This window comes from Leuciscus leuciscus, assembly GCF_965113295.1.
Source record: "Leuciscus leuciscus genome assembly, chromosome: 16".
Classification (NCBI taxonomy): domain Eukaryota; kingdom Metazoa; phylum Chordata; class Actinopteri; order Cypriniformes; family Leuciscidae; genus Leuciscus; species Leuciscus leuciscus.
Window position 1 is genome coordinate 23,087,180 of NC_138740.1, and position 22,808 is coordinate 23,109,987.

The window sequence follows — 22,808 nt, forward strand, 5'->3', positions numbered from 1 at the left end:
GCTGTTTGCATTGACGCTGCTTTGGATAATAATGGTAAGTTCGTTTATTTATTCATTACTTAAAAATTGGTTAATCAGTGATATTTTGTTTGTAAAAGTATATGGCATAATATAGATTTGAATTACAGAATGGGTCAGCATTATATTACTGAGCATTATGATGGAATGGAAACTACAATGCATTATTATAATTAACTTAGCAAAGATGAGATGATATAATTTAATATAATAGCTCAAGATTTGTATTGTGTGGCTTTAAGTCCATAATTTAGATTTGAGGCTATTTATATATTATAGTACTCATAAAAGTTGACCCAAATCAGATAGATCTAAATTTATAGTCTTTCTCCTCTGGTAAATGTACCAGAAGTATTGATGACTCATCTTGTACTCATTGATGTACCTACATTTTTGTCCAATCAAATGCTCTTTAGAATGAGAATGTCCCTCCCTCTAAATTCTGCATACCACCATCTTGTCACGATTTGCATGTAGCTAAATCCAAAGATGAAAATGCGTGACGCAGAATGACGAAGGAACTTTTATCAACACAGAAAGCACACTACACATCTAATAGGGGTGTAACGGTACATGTATTCGTCCCGAACCGTCAAGGTACGGATGTCATGGTACGGTGTATTCTGTCAGATGACGAATACAGTCAATCACAGGCGATCCACACTCCAATCCAGAAGGGGGTGCGTGCGGTAATGCAACGCTGTTTGCTAATCGCCATAACAGGAAAAAGAGCAGAAGAAGAAAAGCGCATGTGCAAATGACTTGAGTGCTTGAAAACAAGTCCTCTAGATCCTCTGCGTACGCGTCAAATGCATCTTTCTGCACTCACAGACAAAAGAGTTTTTTTTGAAAGGCTCGAAGCGGAGCTGAACGCGGAAAATTAAGTATAGGAGGTTTGGATGACTGGAGATGACTGGTTTGAATGTTTAAATATAGTTTAAGTGGAGAAAACTGTAACACTCCTAATGCACAGGTTACATTTTTATTTATTTTGTACTTTTATGACACAAGATGCTTGTCAGTTTTGTAGCTGATTGTGACCAAATACCTTTTGTTTTTATCAACCCTACAAAAAATATGACCTATGCAAGAGATCATTCTGTTTACTGCTTAGTGCTTAATACACTAAAGAAGGCTGTACTGTACCAACAACTAAATGCAGCTAGGTGGAACAAACTGTAATTTACAGTTTGTTCAAAATAAAATAAAATAAACCTAGCATTGTGGATTTGTTCCTTTGTCCGGTAACTGTCACAATCTGCTCTGAGACACGAAGGTTAGATCCAAATGCAGCTTTATTAGCTGGGGAAATCCAGAGGCGTAATCCAATGTACAGGCTAGGGTCATACACAGGCAGGCAGTCAAAACAAAGAAAGAAACAAAACAAACAAACAGGCAGGGACCAGAGGCAAGAGAGTAATCCAGGGAACAGGGCAAGATATCAAAAACCAAGAAACAAGAAAACCAGGGAAACGCTCAGAAATGCAGTGTAACACTTAACAAGACTTCGCGGTGAGTGACTGAATAAACATGGTATAAATAGACTGAGACTAACAGGATGATGTGACACAGGTGAATGCAATCAGTGAATGAGGTACAGGTGAATGTGATCAGTGATAAGTGATGATGAGTCCGAGCAGTGAGTTATGGGAAATGTAGTTTGTGAGTGATAATAGTCTTATGTGGAGTGCCCTCTGGTGGCTCTCAAGGGCACTCCAGCTGGTGACCGTTACATAGCCCCCCCCCTTTAAGGAGCGGATTCCAGACGCTCCTAAAACTGTCCAGGAGGGAGGTGGAGCGGAGGCGGACCCGGGGGCGGGATGGAGGGCCAGGCCCGTGCAGCGGAAGAGGACCTGAAGACTCCGGCAGGGCGGAAGGCCAGGGCGGAGCAGGCTGTGCAAGCGACCAGGGCGGAGCAGGCTGTGCAGGCGACCAGGGCGGAGCAGGCTGTGCAGGCGACCAGGGCGGAGCAGGCTGTGCAGGCGACCAGGGCGGAGCAGGCTGTGCAGGCGACCAGGGCGGAGCAGGCTGTGCAGGCGACCAGGGCGGAGCAGGCTGTGCAGGCGACCAGGGCGGAGCAGGCTGTGCAGGCGACCAGGGCGGAGCAGGCTGTGCAGGCGACCAGGGCGGAGCAGGCTGTGCAGGCGACCAGGGCGGAGCAGGCTGTGCAGGCGGCCCTTCAGGCGGCCAGGGCGGAGACGACCCTTCAGGCGGCCAGGGCGGAGACGACCCTTCAGGCGGCCAGGGCGGAGACGACCCTTCAGGCGGCCAGGGCGGAGACGACCCTTCAGGCGGCCATGGCACAGGAACAGACACCGGCTCAGGAACAGGGACAGGGACAGGAACAGACACCGGCTCAAGGACAGGAACAGACACCGGCTCAGGTACAGACAGCGTGACAGCGGCCATCTCTGTTGAGGGCTCAGGTTCAGGCATGTCAGCGGCTATCTCTGCAGAGGGCTCAGTCGACGTGGCAGCGGCCATTTTGACCAGAGACACTGGCTCGGTGGCGGCCATCTTGTCTGGAGACACTGGTTTGGCGGCGGCCATCTTGTCCGGAGACACTGGTTCAGCATACGTGACTTGAACAGACTCTGGATCGGCGGCGACCATCTTGTCTGGAGTCACTGGCACGGCGGCGGCCATCTTGTCCGGAGACACTGGCTCGGCAGACGTGACTTGAACAGACACTGGATCGGTGGAGGCCATCTTGTCCGGAGACACTGGCTCGGCGGCGGCCATCTTGTCCGGAGACACTGGCTCGGCGGCGGCCATCTTGTCCGAAGACACAGGCGTGGATTCGGCCATCTTGTCCGAAGACACAGGCGTGGAGTTGGCCATCTTGTCCGAAGACACAGGCGTGGAGCCGGCCATCTTGTCCGAAGACACAGGCGTGGAGTTGGCCATCTTGTCCGAAGACACAGGCGTGGAGCCGGCCATCTTGTCCGAAGACACAGGCGTGGAGCCGGCCATCTTGTCCGAAGACACAGGCGTGGAGTCGGCCATCTTGTCCGAAGACACAGGCGTGGAGTCGGCCATCTTGTCCGAAGACACAGGCGTAGAAAGAGGAAGAGGAACAGATTCAGGCTCAGGCTCAGGATCAGATTCGGTCTCAGCGGGACGAGACTCTGGACGGGCGGACGTGACGTGGAACTCTGGCTCGGGCTCGGCAGGACTGTCGTGAAGCTCTGGCTCTGGCTCGGCAGGACTGACGTGAAGCTCTGGCTCTGGCTCGGCAGGACTGACGTGAAGCTCTGGCTCTGGCTCGGCAGGACTGACGTGAAGCTCTGGCTCTGCACGCTCTGAGCTTGACGGGACCAGCATCAGCGAGGGCTTTGAGCTGGGTAGGACCAGCGGCGAAGAGGACTTTGAGCTGGACAGGACCAGCGATGAAGAGGGCTCTGAACTGGACGGAACCAGTGGCGAAGAGGGCTCTGAGCTGGGCAGGACCAGCGGCGAAGAGGGCTCTGAGCTGGACGGGACCAGCGGTGAAGGCTCTGTGCTGGACGGGACCAGCGGTGAAGAGGGCTCTGTGCTGGACGGGACCAGCGGTGAAGAGGGCTCTAGCTTGGCGGGCATGTCGCTTGCTGTCTCAGGTGCGGCGGGCATGACGCTCTCAGTCTCAGGGGCGGCGGGCATGACGCATACTGCCTTGGCTTCGGCAGATTTGGCGTGAAGTGCGGGCTCGGCTGGACTGGCGTGAAGTGCGGGCTCGGCTGGACTGGCGTGAAGTGCGGGCTCGGCTGGACTGGCGTGAAGTGCAGACGGTGACATGGCGTGCCACGGAAGGAAGCTCTCCAGACATCTGGAGAGTGCCTCTCTCCAATCCAGACCGGAGAGATCAGGGAGCTCCCTCGGGTCGACCTCCTTAGCCCCCAGCCGGTAACACAACTTAATAGCCTCGTCACCCAGAGAGCAAGAGGTAGCGAGAGGAACAAACCCCCAGGTGTACTGGAACAGATCGAGGCTATCCAGGGCCAAGGCCGCGATCTGTCCAGCGAACTCCCGGCTCATGCTGGGAAGATCAGGCGAGATCCGTACTGCTGGATTTCTGGAGGTCATAGCTGCTGGATCTGGGTGTGGCGAAGTCTTCTGTCACGATCTGCTCTGAGACACGAAGGTTAGATCCAAATGCAGCTTTATTGGCTGGGGAAATCCAGAGGCGTAATCCAATGTACAGGCTAGGGTCATACACAGGCAGGCAGTCAAAACAAAGAAAGAAACAAAACAAACAAACAGGCAGGGACCAGAGGCAAGAGAGTAATCCAGGGAACAGGGCAAGATATCAAAAACCAAGAAACAAGAAAACCAGGGAAACGCTCAGAAATGCAGTGTAACACTTAACAAGACTTCGCGGTGAGTGACTGAATAAACATGGTATAAATAGACTGAGACTAACAGGATGATGTGACACAGGTGAATGCAATCAGTGAATGAGGTACAGGTGAATGTGATCAGTGATAAGTGATGATGAGTCCGAGCAGTGAGTTATGGGAAATGTAGTTTGTGAGTGATAATAGTCTTATGTGGAGTGCCCTCTGGTGGCTCTCAAGGGCACTCCAGCTGGTGAACGTTACAGGTAACACTCTAGTTTAGGGTTCAATTCTCACTATTAACTAGTTGCTTATTACCTTGCATATTACTAGGAAATTTGCTGTTTATTAGTACTTATACTGTAAAGCACAAATTAATGCCTTATTCTGCATGACCATAATACATCCCTTGATCCTAAACTGAATATCTAAACTGAACAACTACCTTCCTAGCGCAGTAATTATGGTTTTATTGAGGCGGAAGTCATAGTTAGAAGTTAGTTAATAGTGAGACTTGGACCCTAAACAAAAGTTTAGAGACCAAAATCGTATCAAACCGTGACCCCAAAACCGAGGTACGTACTGAACCGTGACTTCTGTGGGCTGTTACATCCCTAACATCTAACTAAAAAAACTGAAGGCTTAAATGCACTGAGGGAATCAAAGAAACAGGGGCCAGGTGTGCGAACTTAGAGACAGTGACAATGAAAACCATGATCTAGAAAATAAACAGAACATGACTATGAAACTATGAAACTAAACAAGACATGATAAAGAAACTAAACTTGACCGTGACACAACTATCAATAAATAATAAAAAAAAAAATTTACCATCCTGTTTCATTAGGAAATACATCAATATAGAATAAATACTGTGCTTGTCAGCACACTGTGAGTCGTTTTGTTGTGCTTGTCTATTGTGTTTTTCCACAGAGCCACTATAGGAGATCTGGTCCAAGGTTGCACAAGCATTGTGAGACCTGTTACAGCCGCCGCTGCAAAGCCTCCATAGAGGTCTCCGTGTCTTGCATGGTCATCAACTGCCGCTTGCTCTGTGGGGCCTCCTTCCACTTATGTAAAGAGGAGGAACACTCTCTGCTGTGTCCCAATGAGAAGGTACCCTGCATTAATGCTCACTATGGCTGCCCTTTCACCATGCATCGCTCTCAGCTGGCCAAACACCTTGAAGTGTGTCCTGCGAGCGTCGTCTGCTGCTCGATGGAGTGGAACCGCTGGCCTGTCGAGAACCCAGATGCCCCCTTGTGTACAAACCTTCTTAAAGAGCTCCACGAGCCGGAATCACTGGACCTTTCCATGGCACTGAGAGACCAGAAACATCTATGTGCCAGGTTGAAAATGAGGAGCTGCTTTCCTGAGTTGATGGAGGAACAAGAAGAGGAACCTGCTCCAATAGAAGAGTATGACGATGAGGAAGCAGTAGGACGAGAGTCTTTGTGTAATGGGATTCATGTCAACGGACATGGAGGTTCAGTTTTAGTAAATGAACCATCAAAATCTTGTGAGAAAACTCTAAATGAAGATGTGGTCCTAAATGGCACCATTGACAAGGAGAAGTACAATCTGTTCGAAAAGATGTTTAGCAAGGAAATGGGAGGTTGCAAGGAGGCAGAGGCGATGAAAACAGAAGATAAGAAAGGAAAAAATATGCCTTCAAAAGGTCCTTCTTTTACAAAGCCACCAGGAGCTTCTGTAGAGCCTGAGAAAGAGAAAGAAGATGTATCCCATATAGATGTCTCCAAAACTGGATTTGCACCTTGGCAGGATGGCGTCCTGGATAGACTCGGGCAGGAGGTGAAACCCAGAGAATTCAACATGTACATAGTGCATCACGGGCGCATGCTGATCTCCTTTGGTCAGATGGATGCTTGCACGCCCAGAGAGAGAGATTTTGTTTATGGCAGCCTGGAGCCAATACCAGTCCAAACTCTACGTTCCTTCAAGGTTCCCAGTAGTTACCACCAAAAACGCATTCAGCAAAAAGAATTATATTCAAGAGCATTGACTGAGCACAAATGTGTCGGCACGTCTGACCTTGATGTATCTAAAAACAATGGTCAGGAGATGGATGAGATGTTTGCAACCCTACTCTGTTCAGCAGAGGCTGAGATACGGGGCCACAAAATTAGCGAAACTGTGGCGACAGATGGACTTTATGTTGATATTGCGACACAGACATATAATTTTGCCACAGCTCCCTTCAAATACAATTCAACTCTGACTGAAATTACAGAAGACAAAGATTTGAAACTTCACGTTGAGCTTGATACAGAAACAGTTACCCTCAGACACAACAAACAGACCTCGGCTTTCACGTTCCTGTGTGGCCATTTCTTCCGGCGGGATGAGTTTGCCTCACACTTTAAGAACGTACATTCGGATATACAATCCTGTCTGAGTGGCTGGTTTGAGCAGAGATGCCCTCTGGCCTACCTTGGTTGCACCTTCAGTCAGAGAAGATTACAGCCCAACACACACAGGGCCAAAGTCTCTTATAACCAAGACCTCAGTATTTTCACCCTCACACCTGAGATTCCTGCCTCTCTTATGAATGATTTGCAGAGTGTTGCTCTAAAGGCATGTGCCAAATATGAAGATTCTCTCAGTAGCCTTCCCTTTGAGGTGCTTCACCACATCGCTGGTTACCTGGATAGTTTCACCTTGTCCCAGCTAGCCTTGGTCTCACGATTGTTCAGGGATATATGTGCCACGCTTCTGCAGGAGAGAGGAATGGTTGCCTTTAAGTGGCATAAGAAGACATACTCTCATGGAGGAGCCCGCTGGAAACCTACCATAGTAAGGCTTTTTTTTGTAAATATTTTTTAAATGTTTATTTTCAAAACATTTCTAAATCAATGAATTAAACTTTCGATAATAAGCCATTTGTTTAGTAGGGGGGGAAAAAGAAAAAAAGTTTTTTGTTTTCTAAAAAAAAAAATCTGAAGGGATTCTAACAATTCCAAATCTGCATAAAATGAAGATAGGACTGATAAAATTGGTATTAAAATCAGAAACGGGATCAAATTTAGGCCAGTCAAAAATATTGCATGACTTTGACATTTTCTTTTGACAGGTTTCAAGTTAAAGATTTCTTATTTATTTTAACTATAATATCTCCCTCGTATTTCTTTATCTCTCTTTCTTAGGTCTGGGAGTTCAGTACTCTTTTTAGCAAAGTGGATAACTGGTGCATCAGCAACACTCCATCAATGGCTGAGCACCTGAAACACTGTCCATTCTACCAAGCTGAACTAAAAACTGAGCCCTTTGCCCTGGCCATGTTTGACAACAAAAGAAAGGAGAGACACGGTTTGGTTTCTATGTTTATGGCACGCAAATGATACTGTAATTGTTTTATTTAGATTTTTTTTTAAAGATGCTTACAGTGCGGTTTGAATGTCCACTAGTGAACATTATTCTGTTTATCATTTTTCTTATTTATTTATTTTTCTTTACAAATTATATAATGATTGTAAACATGTATTTAAAAATTAACATTAATTTTAGGATGTTTGATTTGTTACATTTTTGCTTTAATGACAGCAGAACTCAAGCTGCACAAACTCCATAAGTTTGTGTAAACATGATTTGCTTATTTGATTAGTGGCCTAGAAATAACGCAGAATCATATTACTTTTTGGTTATTTATTAATCGTTTTATTTCTAGGTTTAAATAAAATTCTGGATCCCAGAATTTCATGTCTCAAATGTACTTTTTATGTGTTTGATAACTTACTGAATGTAGCCTTTTATTCTCTCTGTAAAACTTAAATTAGACAATACTACATCAAAATCACTTATAGTAACGCAGCATGTGATTATTGTCTTATGACTTAATTGTCATAGATTTCCATTTCTCTTGTCATGTTTACATTTAATATTTTTAGTTCTAAACATGATGGGGACACTAAACCCATAGAGTATCTCTTTTTGCGCACAACATAATTGTATGATTAGAAAAGCACCATTATACAAATAGATCTTACAAACAAATGCTAATCAAATAAATAACCTAATACTGAAACTGTTTAAAAACATAATCTGTGCAGTAATTTATTCTTGCATTCAAACGGCCAGAAGCAGAAAAGCTGAATACACTTTAAAGGGGTCATGAATTGAGAAATAAAATTTCCCTTGAGCTTTTGTCATATAAGAGGTCATCATCCTATAAAGAATATCCTGTAAGTTTCAGAACTGAAAACTTCCTTGTTAGTCCAAAAACAGCTTTTATTGAAACAAAAGTAAGGATTTTTATTTCCCAACAATCATGACAACAAAATAAAGATAAAGTTTTGGGCCCAAAACAAAAAAAGGTCAAATAAACAGACGGTAACTAAAGCTCTAAACATAAAAGACTCAAAAATACAACTGACCTCCTACACAAGAAACAACGGGGACTTATATATTGGCTGATCAGACCAATTTTGACACACAGGGGAAGACTAACAACAACACTACTACATAAGCTACAAATAACAGCAAAATCTACCTAAAACTTATTCCAAAAGGGATGTACTTTTACTTAACCTTAACTCAACAAAAATACTCAATATAATATAAATCTAAACCCCAAAATATCTAAGGAGAGAATGTGTCCTGTGAGTTATTTGTAACTAAATAAATATTTGCAACAAATGTATAATGTGTATGAAAACAAAGTATATAAACTAATCCTAAAGAAAAACAGCATAAACTCAGGAAAAATATAAGTGCATGAGGTTACCGCTCTTGAACTGGTTGTGAGGCCATGGCTGTGGCCATCACAGAAACCAAGGTCTGAAAATGACTCGTTTTTGAATGTGCCGATTTATGACGTCATAGATATTTGAAAGACCGCCTCTGCAGAAGAAGATCGACGCCTACTTCATCATTGCAACTTTGGCCCCGCCCACTGGCGTGTTAGTGAGATGACGAGGCGAGAAGAGCAATACAGGATCACTTGACTAAAAATAATATTACCTTCCAAAGGAACTTAATGCTAGGAATGTAGTTATTTATTTTCAACAATGTGAATGTCTCAGTTGAGCATTATTTATTTGTATTAGGGACATTTTATTGTGGATTCTTTGGTAAATCAGTCGCAATTTCGGCACAGGCTTTGCAAACTGACTTGTACGATATGGACTCGACAGTAATGCCACAAGATGTAAGTAACCGTGTTAATTCAAATGCCTGATCTATGACCAGTGATTAAAGATTCATGTGTATAGTCAGATGTTCTTTGTCTCAAAATCATTTATTGCTGTTTATGTAACAGTAAATCAATCCAGTGATTGAACAGTCAACTTCACATTGTTTCTCTTAGCAGGATGAAAATAATCTGTTATTTAAACTGCGATTAAATTATACATAGAAAACGATCAAAGAAAGATCGTCCCTTTACAATCGCTGGAGGCCTGGAGCTGTCAATCACAGTGTGAGCTTATCCGTGACTTGAGTTCTGGAATCTCACTAAAACTCCCATTGTAATCAACAAATCTCTTATTTACGTTGTGTTTGCACTGTAATGATGAAAGCATTTTTGAGAGTGCAGATATCGAGTTGCAATGACTGCAATGACAAATCAGTGCATTATGCAGTGCATTATACGTTCTGTGTGAACTGGCGCTGAGCTTGGATGCCTTGAAAACACCGGGTACCTTAGAGCGGCTAAGTTTGCAGAACATGTAACTTGATCTTGTATGCCACAGAACAAGTCACACTGCCAAGTATAAGTGTCTATTTTTAACAAATGGGCAGACACAGATATAGGCTCACTCAAACTAAAAGTGAGAAAGCTGAACACCACTGTGGAGCTCACGGTAAAACACTATGGTAGGTCAACTTTTGTTTGCCCTTTTAGTGTCTACCAAACGCAAGATATAAGCATAGCAATCTAAATATGTCTATTGTTTCTGCAAGAAGCATTTAGGTCTTTAGCATTAGCTTGAGTTAATGATGGGCTATTTCTGAAATACAGTTTTTACCACACACAGTGGTGGAATATGCAAAGAATAAATACATGTATAATGTGTATCTACATTGTGTTGCAACTGCAGTATACGTATTACAAGACCTTAATGATGTTCTTCAGGATCTGAGATTTGCAAGTCATTTCCATTCACTTACAGTTATGGTAAAACACTTTCCAAACAGTATATCCAGTCTAAAACAATGTAAAAACACCAGTATCTTGCATTTCTTCACAGGGTAGACAAAAGACCCAAACATCCAAGCTTCATCGCCACTGTGAGAGCTGCCACAGCCGCCGCTGCAAGACGGCAATTGAGATTTCTGTGTCATGTGCAATCATCAGCTGTCGTTTTCTGTGCGGTGCCGTGTTTCACCTGTGCAAGGAAGAAGAACACATGCTTTTGTGCCCCAATGAGAGGGTGCCTTGTCTCAACGTTGAATATGGCTGCCCTTTCACCATGTGCCGCTCAAACCTAGCTAAGCACTTGACGGTGTGTCCTGCTAGTGTTGTCTCCTGCTCCATGGAGTGGAACCGATGGCCCATCGAAGAGTCTGAGACCCCTGAGTTCTATGAGAACATTTTGAAGGAGAACTACGCTCAGGAACCTCTGGATCTCTCGATGGCTCTGAGGGACCAGCAGCACCTCTTTCATTCTCTCAAAATGAAGATTATCTTCCCTGAACTTATTGAAAAGTTGGCTGAGGAGCCTTCAGTTGCGGTGCCAGAGGGGGCCGTGGGAGGTGTACCATTCTCGAATAGAGTCGAGGAAGAGTTTGTGTCTTCAAGCACGGAAACTGAAGAAGGAGATCTGACTCAGGAGGAACGAGAAGAACTGGCGAGGAATCCTAATGTGTTGAATCTCGAAAGCTATAATATTTGGGAAAGCATGTTCAGTATGGAAATGAGCGGCTGCAAGCAAACGATAAAAGCTTTGGGGAAAAATCCTGAAACCTCTCACGGTAATGAAAGAAAGCCACAAGCAAACCCAAGCAGGTTAGAAGTCTTACGGGAAGAGCGGGAAATGCAGATCGACAGTCAAGATGCAGCTACTGACATCCCTCCGTACAACGCATACGAAATGGATGAGCATAAATTCCTCATCGCCACATCCCTGTTTGCATGTGACACAAGGCCAAAAAAGAAACTCATTTACGAACATGTGGAGCCCATGAAGATTAAAACAGTCTGCACTTTCAAAATCCCAACCAGCTTCAAAGCCAAACACAGTCGCATTCGAAACCCCGTGCATAACAAGAAGGTGCACATGAGCGTAGACACATCTGACCTAGGTGTTGAAATCGATGACATGCCAAAATGGGATGAAATTCAAGCAACTCTACTGTGTTCCTTAGAGAGGGAACTACGGGGACATCTCATAGCTGAATCAGTGTCCACAGACGCCCTTCTTGTGGACGTTGGAACTCAGACATATGATTTCTACTCGGCGCCTTTCAAAGCAGAGACCTCGCTGGCTGACCTCACTGCTGACCAGGCTTTGAAACTTCATGTCCACATTCAGACTGAAAGCGTCACCAGAAGACACAACAAATCCAGCTCTGTGTTTACGTACCTGTGCAACCACACGTTCAGACGGGATGAGTTTCCTTCACACTACAAGAATGTTCACTCTGACATCCAGAGTTGCGTCAGTGGATGGTTTGAACAGCGATGCCCTCTCGCCTACCTCGGCTGCACTTTTATTCAGAGAAGGTTTCAGCCAAGCTCTCACAGAGCGACGGTCATCTTTGACAAAGAGCTTAGCACCTTCTGTCTCCGACCAGAGGTTTCAGACACACTGTATGAAGGTGTAAAAACAGTGACAGTGGAAAGAAAGCGTGCACGCAATACAGATTCTCTGAGCAGGCTACCTTTTGAGGTCCTGGTCCACGTTGCTGGATTTCTCGACAGCTTCACCCTGTCCCAGCTGGCTCTGGTCTCCCGTTTCATGAGGGAGGTATGCAGCACCTTGCTTCATGAGAGAGGGATGGTCACGCTGAAGTGGGAGAAGAAGGTCTACTCTCATGGTGGATGGTGCTGGAGAGCCAAAAAGAGGGTGAGTTTCTACAGCAATTAAAATTCGGAATAAATTCCGGCGTAAGTTGCAATGAACCGTTTGTGGGGGGAAAAATGAATTTTACAGTATTATCTCATCTTTATATCGAGTCTCATCTTTTAAATAATGTTACTTGTATTATGAAATTCAAACAATAATTGTTTTGATGCTCAGCACAGAGCACAGTGAACTGATCAATGCTTCCCCTACTAGTAGTAAAAAAAAGTCATGCCAGTGTTTCAGTGTTTGGTAAGATGTCAATAAAACAGATTGTGAACATGTCAGGTGACTTTTACCTCAGGAATGTCCATCTGTGTCCATCCATAACTCGCTATTTGGCTAGAAAAGAGAATATTGCTGAAATTGTAAATAATTATTGTTAAATATACCGGTATGTGCTATATTACAAATGCATTATAAAGTATATATTTTAACCTGTTATTGGTTTCTATTGATCTTTTTGTATGCATTATAAAAATAGTGATAGTATATATAAAATATACAAAAATGCTTATTTTTTATGACAGCCACCAAGTGATTATATCTTGACAACAACCGATTGAAGTAGAAACATATTGATATCATTAGAAAGCAGAAACATATTTAGCGCATTACATTACATTACATTACATTACATTACATTTACATTACATTACATTACATTACATTACATTAGTATGTGTATGAACATTTTAAACAAGTATCCGACTTAATATTAAACTAATTGACTTTCAAAACGTCATCAGGTTTGGCAGTTCAGCAACCTGTTCTCCACTGTGGACAGCTGGTGCTTCGACAAACTGCCTCCAATTTCTGAACATCTAAAGGTTTGTCCATACTACCAGAGGGAGAGTAAGACAGCACCTGTTCCTTTAACTGGTGTTCATGAGTGCCATGAGAAGGAAGCAAACAGGAATCAGAGTCTAGTCTCCATGTTGATCAAAAACAAGTAGAATCTATATTATAACAGACAATTAATTAAATGTTGTATAATTGTGTGACTTATGAAGTCATGCATCTATGCTGAATTTCTGTGCAGTTTGTGCTATTCTGTTTGTAATTTATTTAGGCATGTGCAATAATGAATAAAAAATAACCCCAATCTTTCAGCTTTGTTATGGAATGCTTTTGTACTGTTATTCTGGCTTACTTGTGTAAAGTATATACCGTATTCTTTCCTTTCACCCAAAACTGAAAATTCTGCCTTCATTTCTTCCAAACCTGTATGCCTTTCTTTCTTCTGCAGAACAAAAAAGAAGGCATTTTGAAGAACAAACTGTTTTGGTTACCATGCCTCCAATGTTGGTCAAAAAACAAAAAAACAAAAAACCACTGAAACATTTCTCAAAATATCTTCTTTTTTGTTCCACAAAAGAAAGAATGTCATTCGACATGAAAAAAATATTTATTTATTTTTTCAAATATCCTCATGTGAATTCATGGTAAGAAAAACTTTGGGTTTAATTAAATAAAAATGTAATTGTTTATTGTTTGGTAATTTGATAATTGTTGACAGATCGAAGTCGGGTTACAATTTCAGGAAGCTAAAAACAATAGCCAATTTTATATTTTAGATATTTATTTATTTTGGTTTTGCTTATTTTGTAAATGTTTTTTTTTTCAGTGAAGGGGTGATTGTCTTAAATAAAATTATTTAAAATATTAAATAAATGAGCCATGCAGGTTTTTGCAGCTGCATGAGGATAATTTATTATGACAATAAATGCATGACCTTTTTGTTTTGTGAATAGGAAACAGATTGATGGAGAATGGGGAAGCAACAAATGCATGTGTTGACAAATTCAGTTTTTTTTATATAGTTTTGGAGAAATTTTGGAGAAATGAAACCATTACTTTTTTTTTCTCAGCTTCAACCTTTTTTTTTTTTCATTTTACTGCCTACAATCAGGAAAAGAAGTGTAAAATTTACAGCGAGACACTGGTAAGGCAGACCTAAGGACTTTATAATCGTAATTATATTATTTTACATTGGCGTTTAGTTGTTTCTTTTAGTTGCATTACCTCAAAATGCCAGTGAAGTTGTTATCCTCATTTGTTGTTAATCCTAGATGTTTTAGGATGCAGCTTTTGGCTTTGTTTGCTTTTCTTTGGATGGGAGTGCTGCTTCCCTCTGCTTTCTGTCAGACTGACTGTGCGCTACATGGGAAAGATGGTGTGAGTGGAGCCCTCGGCCGGGGCGGCTTGCCAGGAGCAAAGGGAGAGAAAGGAGCACCAGGTAAGAAAGTAATGTATATGCATGCATGTTCATGTGTAGTTGAAAACGACTAGTTAAAAATAGCATTCTTTACACTTGTTTAGTACGAAGGAAATGAAACTATAGTTTATGAATGTTCTCTCAGCATTGCAGGATGAGCTGAACAGTGTCACCATAGAGGAGTTAAAAGGAGAGATGGGCAGCAGAGGCCCACCAGGAGAACCTGGTCCAAAGGGTCTCATTGGTGTACGGGGCCCAAATGGTTTCCCTGGTCCTGCGGGTCCTAAAGGATCCAGCGGAGGCAGTGGTGCCATCATCGTCCGTCAGAAGTCAGCTTTCTCTGTTCTGCGGAATTCAAAAGATTCCGCTTCATATGGTCAACCTGTGACCTTTGATATTCAACTTAGCAATGTCAATAATCATTTCAACATTAGAACTGGCCAATTCACTTGCCAGGACCCAGGGGTGTATTACTTTGTGTTTCACGCATCGTCTGAAGGACACTTATGTCTCAGACTTAGGAGTGACAGTGCATCTCCAGTCAGCCTAAATTTCTGTGACTTTAACCCACGATCACAAACTCTTGTTGTGTCAGGTGGAGTCGTTCTCAAACTCTCTGCAAATAATAAAGTATGGATCGAGCCTTTCACAGATGCTGCTGGTAGCAAAATGCCAAAAAGCATGTCTGTAGTGTTCAATGGATTTTTAATCCATCACAGCACTTAATAGCAACTCATTGCAAATGATATTGACTGATCGTAGTGTATAACTGAAGTGATGTAAGCAACTTAAAAACATAAATGAAACCATCTAATCTGCTTTGTTGTACGCTGTAATTCAATCTTGTATTCATGTGTTTTGTTTTAATAATGCTTTGTTGTCTTTGATAAATGTCACACATGAACAAATTCTAAATAAAAACAAAAGAACATGACTATAGAAAATGATTACCTTTCATATGTAATCTATTAACAATGAAATGTGTATCTAATGAAAATAAAAATGGTCTGATGTAAAGAAAAAATCAGTTTTGCAGCTATTTGTTGGGAATATAAAATATATGAATGAGGTTTTGTTTGAATAGGCTACAGTTTTGTGAAAGGTCCTTGGGTGGGTGCACGTGCAGTGCAAAAGAGGAACTGTGATTGTCATTTCATTGGCTTCTTCTTGTATGCCATAAGATTATAGAGCTCAGTGTTTCAAGACGTTCAAGGTTCACGGCGCCACAGTAAACATGTTTGGTGATCACATCATTTTTGGAACACTTTTAGCGGGTTCTCTCTGCCTCCATCTGGTCTCTACGGACACTTGTCCTGCTGGAGCAATGCCTGGTTTGCCAGGTATTCCTGGATTTCCTGGACGTGATGGAAGAGATGGGGTGAAGGGAGAGAAAGGAGAACCTGGTAAGATTGACTCTTCGGGTTTTTTAATTCTTTTAGTTTTTTTAATGTAAAATAAATCATTCAGAGTGCTTATGGTTACCGAGAACCGGTTCTTATTCAGAACCTGTTCTATATTTTAAAAATACCTAAACCGAATGACATTCTGTAGGCTACCGTTAGCCTACTGTTTTCGCGCGAGTTTGAATCCCGAACAAATGACTCTTTTGAGCCGGTGCATTTTAGTGGATCAAAATCATAATCACCATTCAGAGAAACACTTTATGCTTTTTTGTCAGTATAGTATAGAGGCCTATATAAAAAAATAAAAAATGAATGAAAGTGGCTTCCACCACATGTTTAATATTGTTTAATATTAAGTCTATAGCCTAAATAAGGCCACGTATTGGATTGCATTTATGCTACCTCCAAAAAAGACTCTTTTATTTTATTTTTGTGATGTAGGCCTATAGGCTAATAACATTTTTTTTTCTCCCAAAGCTCAGATCAAATAGGCTTATTCTTACCAAAACAGTTTCAAAATATTTGATCTGAGATTAATTAAGAAAGTGTTGAATGTTCTTTACATGTAAGTTTGTCTATAGAGAGCAACCCACGTTAACAGTAAAACTTGCAATGACCAACATTGAGGGAATATTTTGGTGTTTGGGTGGACCCCAAAATAAAAACATGTTCATAAATAGGGCTAAATTATATATCCTACGAAGGGTTAAAAAAATGCCAACAGGTGTCTTAAAGAGATAGGGTATATTTAACCTCTAAAATGATGTTAAAACAATCGGTGTGTGTCTTAACAGGGATTCCAATCAGACCTGACGAAGCCATAAAAAAAGGAGAAAAAGGGGAGCCTGGAATCAAAGGAAGGCCTGGAAAAAGAGGTCTCAATGGGGAGACCGGCATAAGGGGACCACTCGGCCCCCCAGGAGAGCCAGGGGACCCAGGCAATTCAGAAGGTTCCACATCTCCCCTGCAGTCTGCATTCAGTGTGTCCCGTGCCACAAGATCGTTTCCTGAGCCCAATGCTGTGATACGCTTCAGTACTATTATCACCAATGTCAATGGCCATTTCGATACTACTGAGAGCAAATTTATATGTAAAATTCCTGGCACTTATTATTTTGTGTTTCATGCATCATCCAAAGAAAAAAATCTGTGTGGAATCCTAATGCATGATGATAAAAAGATGGTTAATTTCTGTGATCACATGCAAAAGAACAGCCAGCAGGTGAGCTCTGGTGGACTAGCTGTTTATCTGAAAGAGAATGAGAAAGTCTGGCTGGTGACAAATAGCTATAATGGCCTGTTTGCAGAAGGGAGGAAAGCCGACAGTGTTTTCTCGGGTTTCCTGATTCATGCACACTGATCGAGTGTTGCACTGTTATGAACTATAAAGCTGAACATGATTGTTAAACACGCTGTATGTTTTACTCATAAGAAAAATGCACACTATTATGTTTTGAAATCTTCTGATCAAATAAAATAAAATGATGCTTCAGTAAATTGTTTGTCTCAAGTTTAATCATACCAAATGTTTGATTGGATTCGACATGCCTAATCCAAGAAGACTTGTCCTGATAATATGAATTGTTAACGATTGTTCATAAGTACAATTTTAGCAAACAATTCTAAACATTATCTGAATGACAACAATGCACAGTGTCTGTGTTATGTGAGTTAGATACAGATAATCTACCATTATATATATAGATATATTTAACAAATGTGATAGGTAAAGGTCATAAAGGCTATAATGCTCATTACGGCTGCATTTATTTGAACAAAAATACAGTAAACAGTTGTATTGTGAAATATTTTTACAAATTACAATATGTGTTTTTTTTTTCATATATTTTTTAAAATGTTATTTATTCCCGTGATGACAAAGTTGGATTTTCTGCAGCCATCCAGTCTTCAGTGTCACATGATCCTTCAAAAACCATTCTAATAGTCTAACATTTCTTATTAACGTTGAAAACAGTTGATGTTGATATTGATATCAGCATCAGCATCAGCATCAGCATCAGCATCAGCATCAAAATATCAGTATCAATATCAATATCAATATCAATACCAATACCAATAACTTTGCACCCAGAATATTTTGATCTGTAATAAACTTTTTAATTTCTCTGCTTCCATTTTCTATTTCTCAGAAAAGGGATATGAAACTTGCAAACATTAGCAAAATGAAATTTCAATAATGGAAAAAAAAAAGTAATCCAAGATTCTGATGAACATGTGTTTTGTTACTTCCCTTTATTGTGCAACACTGATCTTCTCCTCTGAAACTGGGAAATCAAACCAGAGCTCTTCATACATACAGTACAGATAGGAGAAAAACATTCAATGTAACACTCTTCTTTAAGGCCATCATCTGCATTTCCAACAATTGTTTTGAAAGATAAGATGGTAAGAAAAAAGTCTTCTAATTATGAACCGTATATTGTAATAAATTATGTGATTTGCTTTAAAAAGTCTTACTGTAATGCAACATTTGATTATTGAAAATGTACCGGCTTGTTTCAGCGGTCGCTGTATTACACGTTTCGGTTTGGGAACGGAATTTTCCAACAATTTTCCTTGAGTTCTTTTTATACTATGCTGTTCATTTCGATTTTGTTTGTTTTGTTTTAAAACAGGCGTTTATCTTCATGTCTGCACATGCAGTGCTGCAACTTACTATTATGTTGTTGCTGGTGGCTTCCTCTGAGTCAGATACATGTGATGGGCACAGGGGTTTCCCTGGAAGACCAGGTATTCCAGGAGTTCCTGGTACCGATGGGAAGGATGGCGCAAAAGGAGAAAAAGGAGATCCAGGTGAAGTGATAGCGCTTTTTTTCTATGTGGAAATACTGCTTATTGAAAGTCAAAAATGTGCCCTCTATCTTCCTTGACTGTCCTAAATAAAGGCTAAAAACCCAATAAATTAAATAAAAAGTCTGCATTTAAACTCACATTACCTGGCTGTGTGCATGTTTGCAGGTGACGATGCAGTGCCGATTATTGGGCCAAAAGGGGACCCTGGAATTTATGGACACCCTGGCAGGCCTGGTCAGAAAGGGGACGAGGGACTACAAGGTTCACCAGGGGGAAATGGAACGAAGGGAGAGAAGGGAGTTTTTACTGGGGTAGACGCTCCAAACCAGAATTTTGTTTTCTCTTACAAAAAAAGTATTAGGTCACAGAGAGCTCTTCCGGACACCTTAATCATCTTTGACATCCCTCTGATCTCCGGGGAAGAGAATGTTTTGGATAAAGAGGGTGTCTTCACGGTGCAAATAGCTGGCATGTATTACATCAGCTACCACATTTCGTCTAGCTCGTCTGCCTGCCTAAAAATTCAGGTCGGGGCGGAAGAGAAAGTCAGGTTCTGTGATTCACCTGGTATGATAATGGTAACTGCAGGATCTGTGGTACTGCCATTGAAAATGGAGGAAAAAGTGTCTATCGCTGTCACTGCAGTAAGTTCTATCTTCAGTAGAGACACTGACTGCACATTTACAGGCTTCTTGCTCTTCCCGGATTAATAAAAGGATTTTGAACAGCCACTCTTGTATTTACTCTTCCTCAGAATCCTCAAATCATAATTTGCAACCATTGTTTGGGAATATCCAATGATTAAAGCTATAAACCATATATTGTTGTTTCCTGACTTATTTCACTGCAAATTTATTTACGTTCATTATTAATTGGCAGAACAAATTACACTGTAAAAAAGTTGCTGCCTTACATTTTTAAGTAAGATCAACTTAAATATCAACTTAAATTACATTAACTGACTTGAAAAATGAGTTCAATCTTGTAACTTGTAAAAAAGTTGAAAATTGACTAACTTATTTTGATGTGTCAAAGGAATGTAAAGGCATATGTTGTTAAAACTTATTGATAATATAATTTAGATAATATAATTGATAAAAAAATTTAAAAAATTTAAAAAATTGAAATAAGAGAGGAGTTTGGGGTCAGTAAGATTTTTTTGAGAGAAATTAATACTTCTGTCCAGTAGGAAGCATAACATATATCCCAAAAGTAAAGACATTTATAATGTTACAAAACAAAATCTATAACAAATATGTTCTTTTAAGCTTTCTATTCATCAAGAATCCTGAAAATAGTATCATGTGTAACAACACATAAAACTGGTTTTAATAATGATAATAATAAGAAATGTTATTATTAGCCTATGATTTCTGCAGGATCATGTGACACTGAAGACTGGCGTAATGATGCTGAAAATGCAGCTTTGCCAACACACATTATTACTTTTTTAAATATATTAAAATAGAAAACATTTATTTTAATTAATTAATCAATTAATTATTTCATAATATTACTGTTTTTACTGTATTTTTATCAAATAAATGCAGCCTTGGGGAGCACAAGAAACTGCTTTAAAAACCATTAAAAAAATAGTTTACCATGCTTTTTATCTTTTGTATCTTTGTATATATATATATATACTAAGATTCCTTAGAACGTTCTGGGAAGTCAAAATTGTTAGCTGGGTATAGACAAATTCATATATATATATATGAATTTGTCTATACCCAGCTAACAATTTTGACTTCCCAGAACGTTCTAAGGAATCTTAGTTCATGGTTATTTATCAATGATACAGAAAAATAACATTTCTGGAACATTCTTTAGAAATTGGAAATAATCAAGTCAAACAAAAACATAAGGGGAATCATGAATTAAGAAATTGAGCAGTTTTTAAGCATAAATATGAAGACACTGAAAACAACAGGCTTTATTTAGGTTTAATTAAACTAAGAGCCTCATGCTGAGCACAAGCACAGCGTCACGTCAGTCTACGGTATTTATTACAGAACACTCATTGTTCTTGAGCTGAGTCCATCACCCTTCAGGCTTTCTAAAGAATAGAGCAGCCATGGAAACAGCCACTAACTGAGTGTAACAGCGCTTTCCAAACATGCCACTGTGCCGCAAGAATGTGACAAAAATCAGAAGCTAAACTGCTAAGGAATCAGATTTATGCAAAGAAAATGTGTCATGCATGAGGTGAGTTTCAAATCACTACTTTTAATTGTAAGAGAACAAGGTAAAAACATTTTAAACTCTTCAAAAGGCATTGAAATCAGCCAATAACTAATTTGATAAATATATATATATATATATATATATATATATAAAGAGAGAGAGAGAGAGAAAGAGAGAGAGAGAGCACTATAACAATGTTTTCAAAACTGGGTGTAGATCTGTAGACAAGTTTCATATTAGCGAGTCTCTGAGAATTTAAAGCAGGATTAAAATATATGAAAGTTTAATCATTGAAATCTGCTTCATTCATTTAAACCAACAACAATGTATAACATTTTTATATACATTGACATTTCACTCAATAGTAACTCAAAGATGACCACTCATGAAAAGACTATCAGCAAACAGCAGAGACCATCTCTCAGAATCCCAGTTGGTCGTCGGCGTAGAACAGATGTATCGCTCCTGAAAAATGGTCAAATGGTGTCGAAACACCCACAAGCCTTTCCAATGCTGGGAGAACTTCCTTCATTAGCAGGTAACACGTGGAACAAGACATTTTTCATTTTAAATTGTTTTTAGAATTCCGTCAGATATGGCTAGTTAAGGAAATGGCAAATCAGTCAGGAAATGGCACATGTCATTCACTAACTAGACAACTAAAGCATGTTTACACGAGTGAGTGCCACTTAGAAGAAAACAAATGCTGTCAGATCTTCTTTTCAGGCTTGCTGCTCTACCCTGATAAGCGGGAAAAGATGGTTACCACAACAGAAAGTGAATTTGGACCCAAAACATGCCCAAAGGTAGAGCCAAAGAAGATCCAACAGGGCAACCTAACTCTAGACGGTATGGAAAAACAAATTAAACACCTTTCTATTAAACAAAAATGTATCACCGTTTTCACAATAAAAATGTGACAACTTCTTTAAACACTGATAATAATAAATGTTTCTTGAGCAGCAAATCAGCATATTAGAATGATTTCTGAAGGATCGTGTGACACTGTAGACATGAATGTACATTTTAAAATATTTCAAGACCCTATGTTGCATACTAATTGAAATTCTGAAAGATATTTAATTACGATCGATTAGAAAATATATAATCCATAAACCATCTTTTGTAAACTTAGGGTGAATTTATTTCAGGCAAATTGGAACACCTATTTTTGGAGCTCTATGATCCAAACATTATTATCTCTACATAATTGCAGGGGACAGGAGCTTCAGCACAACAAACAGGGAGGATTACCCTTCTTATAACCTAGATGGCGCTCCAAATGCATGGCAGGGAAAAGTCCCAGCAAGAGACAACAGGACTGGCCAAGCACAGAGATGTTCTCTTTACCAGCAGGACTTCCCGGTCCCAAAGAGAATCTATGTTAGGAGAAATCAGGTCGTACCTCATCCTGACAACCTGGCGATCAACACTTCACTGAGGCAAGTATACAACCACTGCACTTATATTCTGAAAATATTAAAAGTAAAAGTAATCGAATTAAATTTCTTTTCTATAGAGCCGAATACAGAACAGTGCAGCAAGAGGCTTTCCCAGGCTGGGATGTTTCTGTGCATGTCCGCCCAGCCCCTGCCCGAATCAAAAGAACAGATGAAGGCCAGAGAGAATCCTTATAGTGCTTTAAATCACTTTAAATCATGCATTTGTTTTCAGCCTAGCTTTCATGACTTTAGACTTTTAACTTTTGTGTTTTTGAATCCACTAAAATATTATATATGTATATACACACACAGTATATATTCAAATGTTTGGGGTATAATTATTAATGTGGTCGCCATCATCTAGTCTCTCTAAATTTGTTCTGTTAATTAAAAAT

General features: G+C 40.5%; 5 protein-coding genes across 5 annotated transcripts; all 5 read left to right on the top strand.

Annotated features, from left to right (window-relative positions):
- On the top strand, positions 1 to 13,565 carry fbxo40.1 (F-box protein 40, tandem duplicate 1). Its single transcript, XM_082142029.1, has 5 exons — positions 1 to 34; positions 5,265 to 7,145; positions 7,496 to 7,678; positions 10,538 to 12,355; positions 13,102 to 13,565. Exons 1-5 carry the CDS (start codon positions 32 to 34, stop codon positions 13,306 to 13,308), a joined length of 4,092 nt encoding a protein of 1,363 aa, XP_081998155.1. The 5' UTR covers positions 1 to 31; the 3' UTR covers positions 13,309 to 13,565.
- Positions 13,566 to 14,205: 640 nt separating this feature from the next.
- Positions 14,206 to 15,504, top strand: c1qa (complement component 1, q subcomponent, A chain). Its single transcript, XM_082140647.1, has 3 exons — positions 14,206 to 14,297; positions 14,425 to 14,591; positions 14,716 to 15,504. The coding sequence occupies exons 2-3, from the start codon at positions 14,435 to 14,437 to the stop codon at positions 15,294 to 15,296; spliced, it is 738 nt and encodes a 245-aa protein (XP_081996773.1). The 5' UTR covers positions 14,206 to 14,297; positions 14,425 to 14,434; the 3' UTR covers positions 15,297 to 15,504.
- A 226-nt stretch (positions 15,505 to 15,730) lies between these two features.
- c1qc (complement component 1, q subcomponent, C chain) lies at positions 15,731 to 17,470 on the top strand. Its single transcript, XM_082140648.1, has 2 exons — positions 15,731 to 15,973; positions 16,768 to 17,470. Exons 1-2 carry the CDS (start codon positions 15,805 to 15,807, stop codon positions 17,331 to 17,333), a joined length of 735 nt encoding a protein of 244 aa, XP_081996774.1. The 5' UTR covers positions 15,731 to 15,804; the 3' UTR covers positions 17,334 to 17,470.
- Positions 17,471 to 18,220: 750 nt separating this feature from the next.
- On the top strand, positions 18,221 to 19,606 carry c1qb (complement component 1, q subcomponent, B chain). The gene is made up of 3 exons (XM_082139963.1): positions 18,221 to 18,379; positions 18,610 to 18,787; positions 18,953 to 19,606. Exons 1-3 carry the CDS (start codon positions 18,377 to 18,379, stop codon positions 19,495 to 19,497), a joined length of 726 nt encoding a protein of 241 aa, XP_081996089.1. The 5' UTR covers positions 18,221 to 18,376; the 3' UTR covers positions 19,498 to 19,606.
- Positions 19,607 to 20,557: 951 nt separating this feature from the next.
- Positions 20,558 to 22,680, top strand: LOC309477495 (uncharacterized protein). Its single transcript, XM_082140767.1, has 4 exons — positions 20,558 to 21,509; positions 21,698 to 21,820; positions 22,188 to 22,413; positions 22,491 to 22,680. Exons 1-4 carry the CDS (start codon positions 21,296 to 21,298, stop codon positions 22,606 to 22,608), a joined length of 681 nt encoding a protein of 226 aa, XP_081996893.1. The 5' UTR covers positions 20,558 to 21,295; the 3' UTR covers positions 22,609 to 22,680.
- Positions 22,681 to 22,808: the final 128 nt, after the last annotated feature.

Excerpts from the sequence above, each read along its gene's own strand:
- c1qa (XM_082140647.1), top strand. The coding sequence starts at position 14,435 with ATGCAGCTTTTGGCTTTGTTTGCTTTTCTTTGGATGGGAGTGCTGCTT. Across the intron at positions 14,592-14,715 it reads GGGAGAGAAAGGAGCACCAG|CATTGCAGGATGAGCTGAAC; the intron begins GTAAGAAAGTAA and ends ATGTTCTCTCAG.
- c1qc (XM_082140648.1), top strand. The coding sequence starts at position 15,805 with ATGTTTGGTGATCACATCATTTTTGGAACACTTTTAGCGGGTTCTCTC. Across the intron at positions 15,974-16,767 it reads GGGAGAGAAAGGAGAACCTG|GGATTCCAATCAGACCTGAC; the intron begins GTAAGATTGACT and ends GTGTCTTAACAG.
- c1qb (XM_082139963.1), top strand. Across the intron at positions 18,788-18,952 it reads AGGAGAAAAAGGAGATCCAG|GTGACGATGCAGTGCCGATT; the intron begins GTGAAGTGATAG and ends GCATGTTTGCAG.
- LOC309477495 (XM_082140767.1), top strand. The coding sequence starts at position 21,296 with ATGTATAACATTTTTATATACATTGACATTTCACTCAATAGTAACTCA. Across the intron at positions 21,510-21,697 it reads AGAACTTCCTTCATTAGCAG|GCTTGCTGCTCTACCCTGAT; the intron begins GTAACACGTGGA and ends TCTTCTTTTCAG. Across the intron at positions 21,821-22,187 it reads GGGCAACCTAACTCTAGACG|GGGACAGGAGCTTCAGCACA; the intron begins GTATGGAAAAAC and ends ACATAATTGCAG.
- fbxo40.1 (XM_082142029.1), top strand. Across the intron at positions 7,679-10,537 it reads GTTTGGTTTCTATGTTTATG|GGTAGACAAAAGACCCAAAC; the intron begins GCACGCAAATGA and ends ATTTCTTCACAG. Across the intron at positions 12,356-13,101 it reads GCTGGAGAGCCAAAAAGAGG|GTTTGGCAGTTCAGCAACCT; the intron begins GTGAGTTTCTAC and ends AAACGTCATCAG.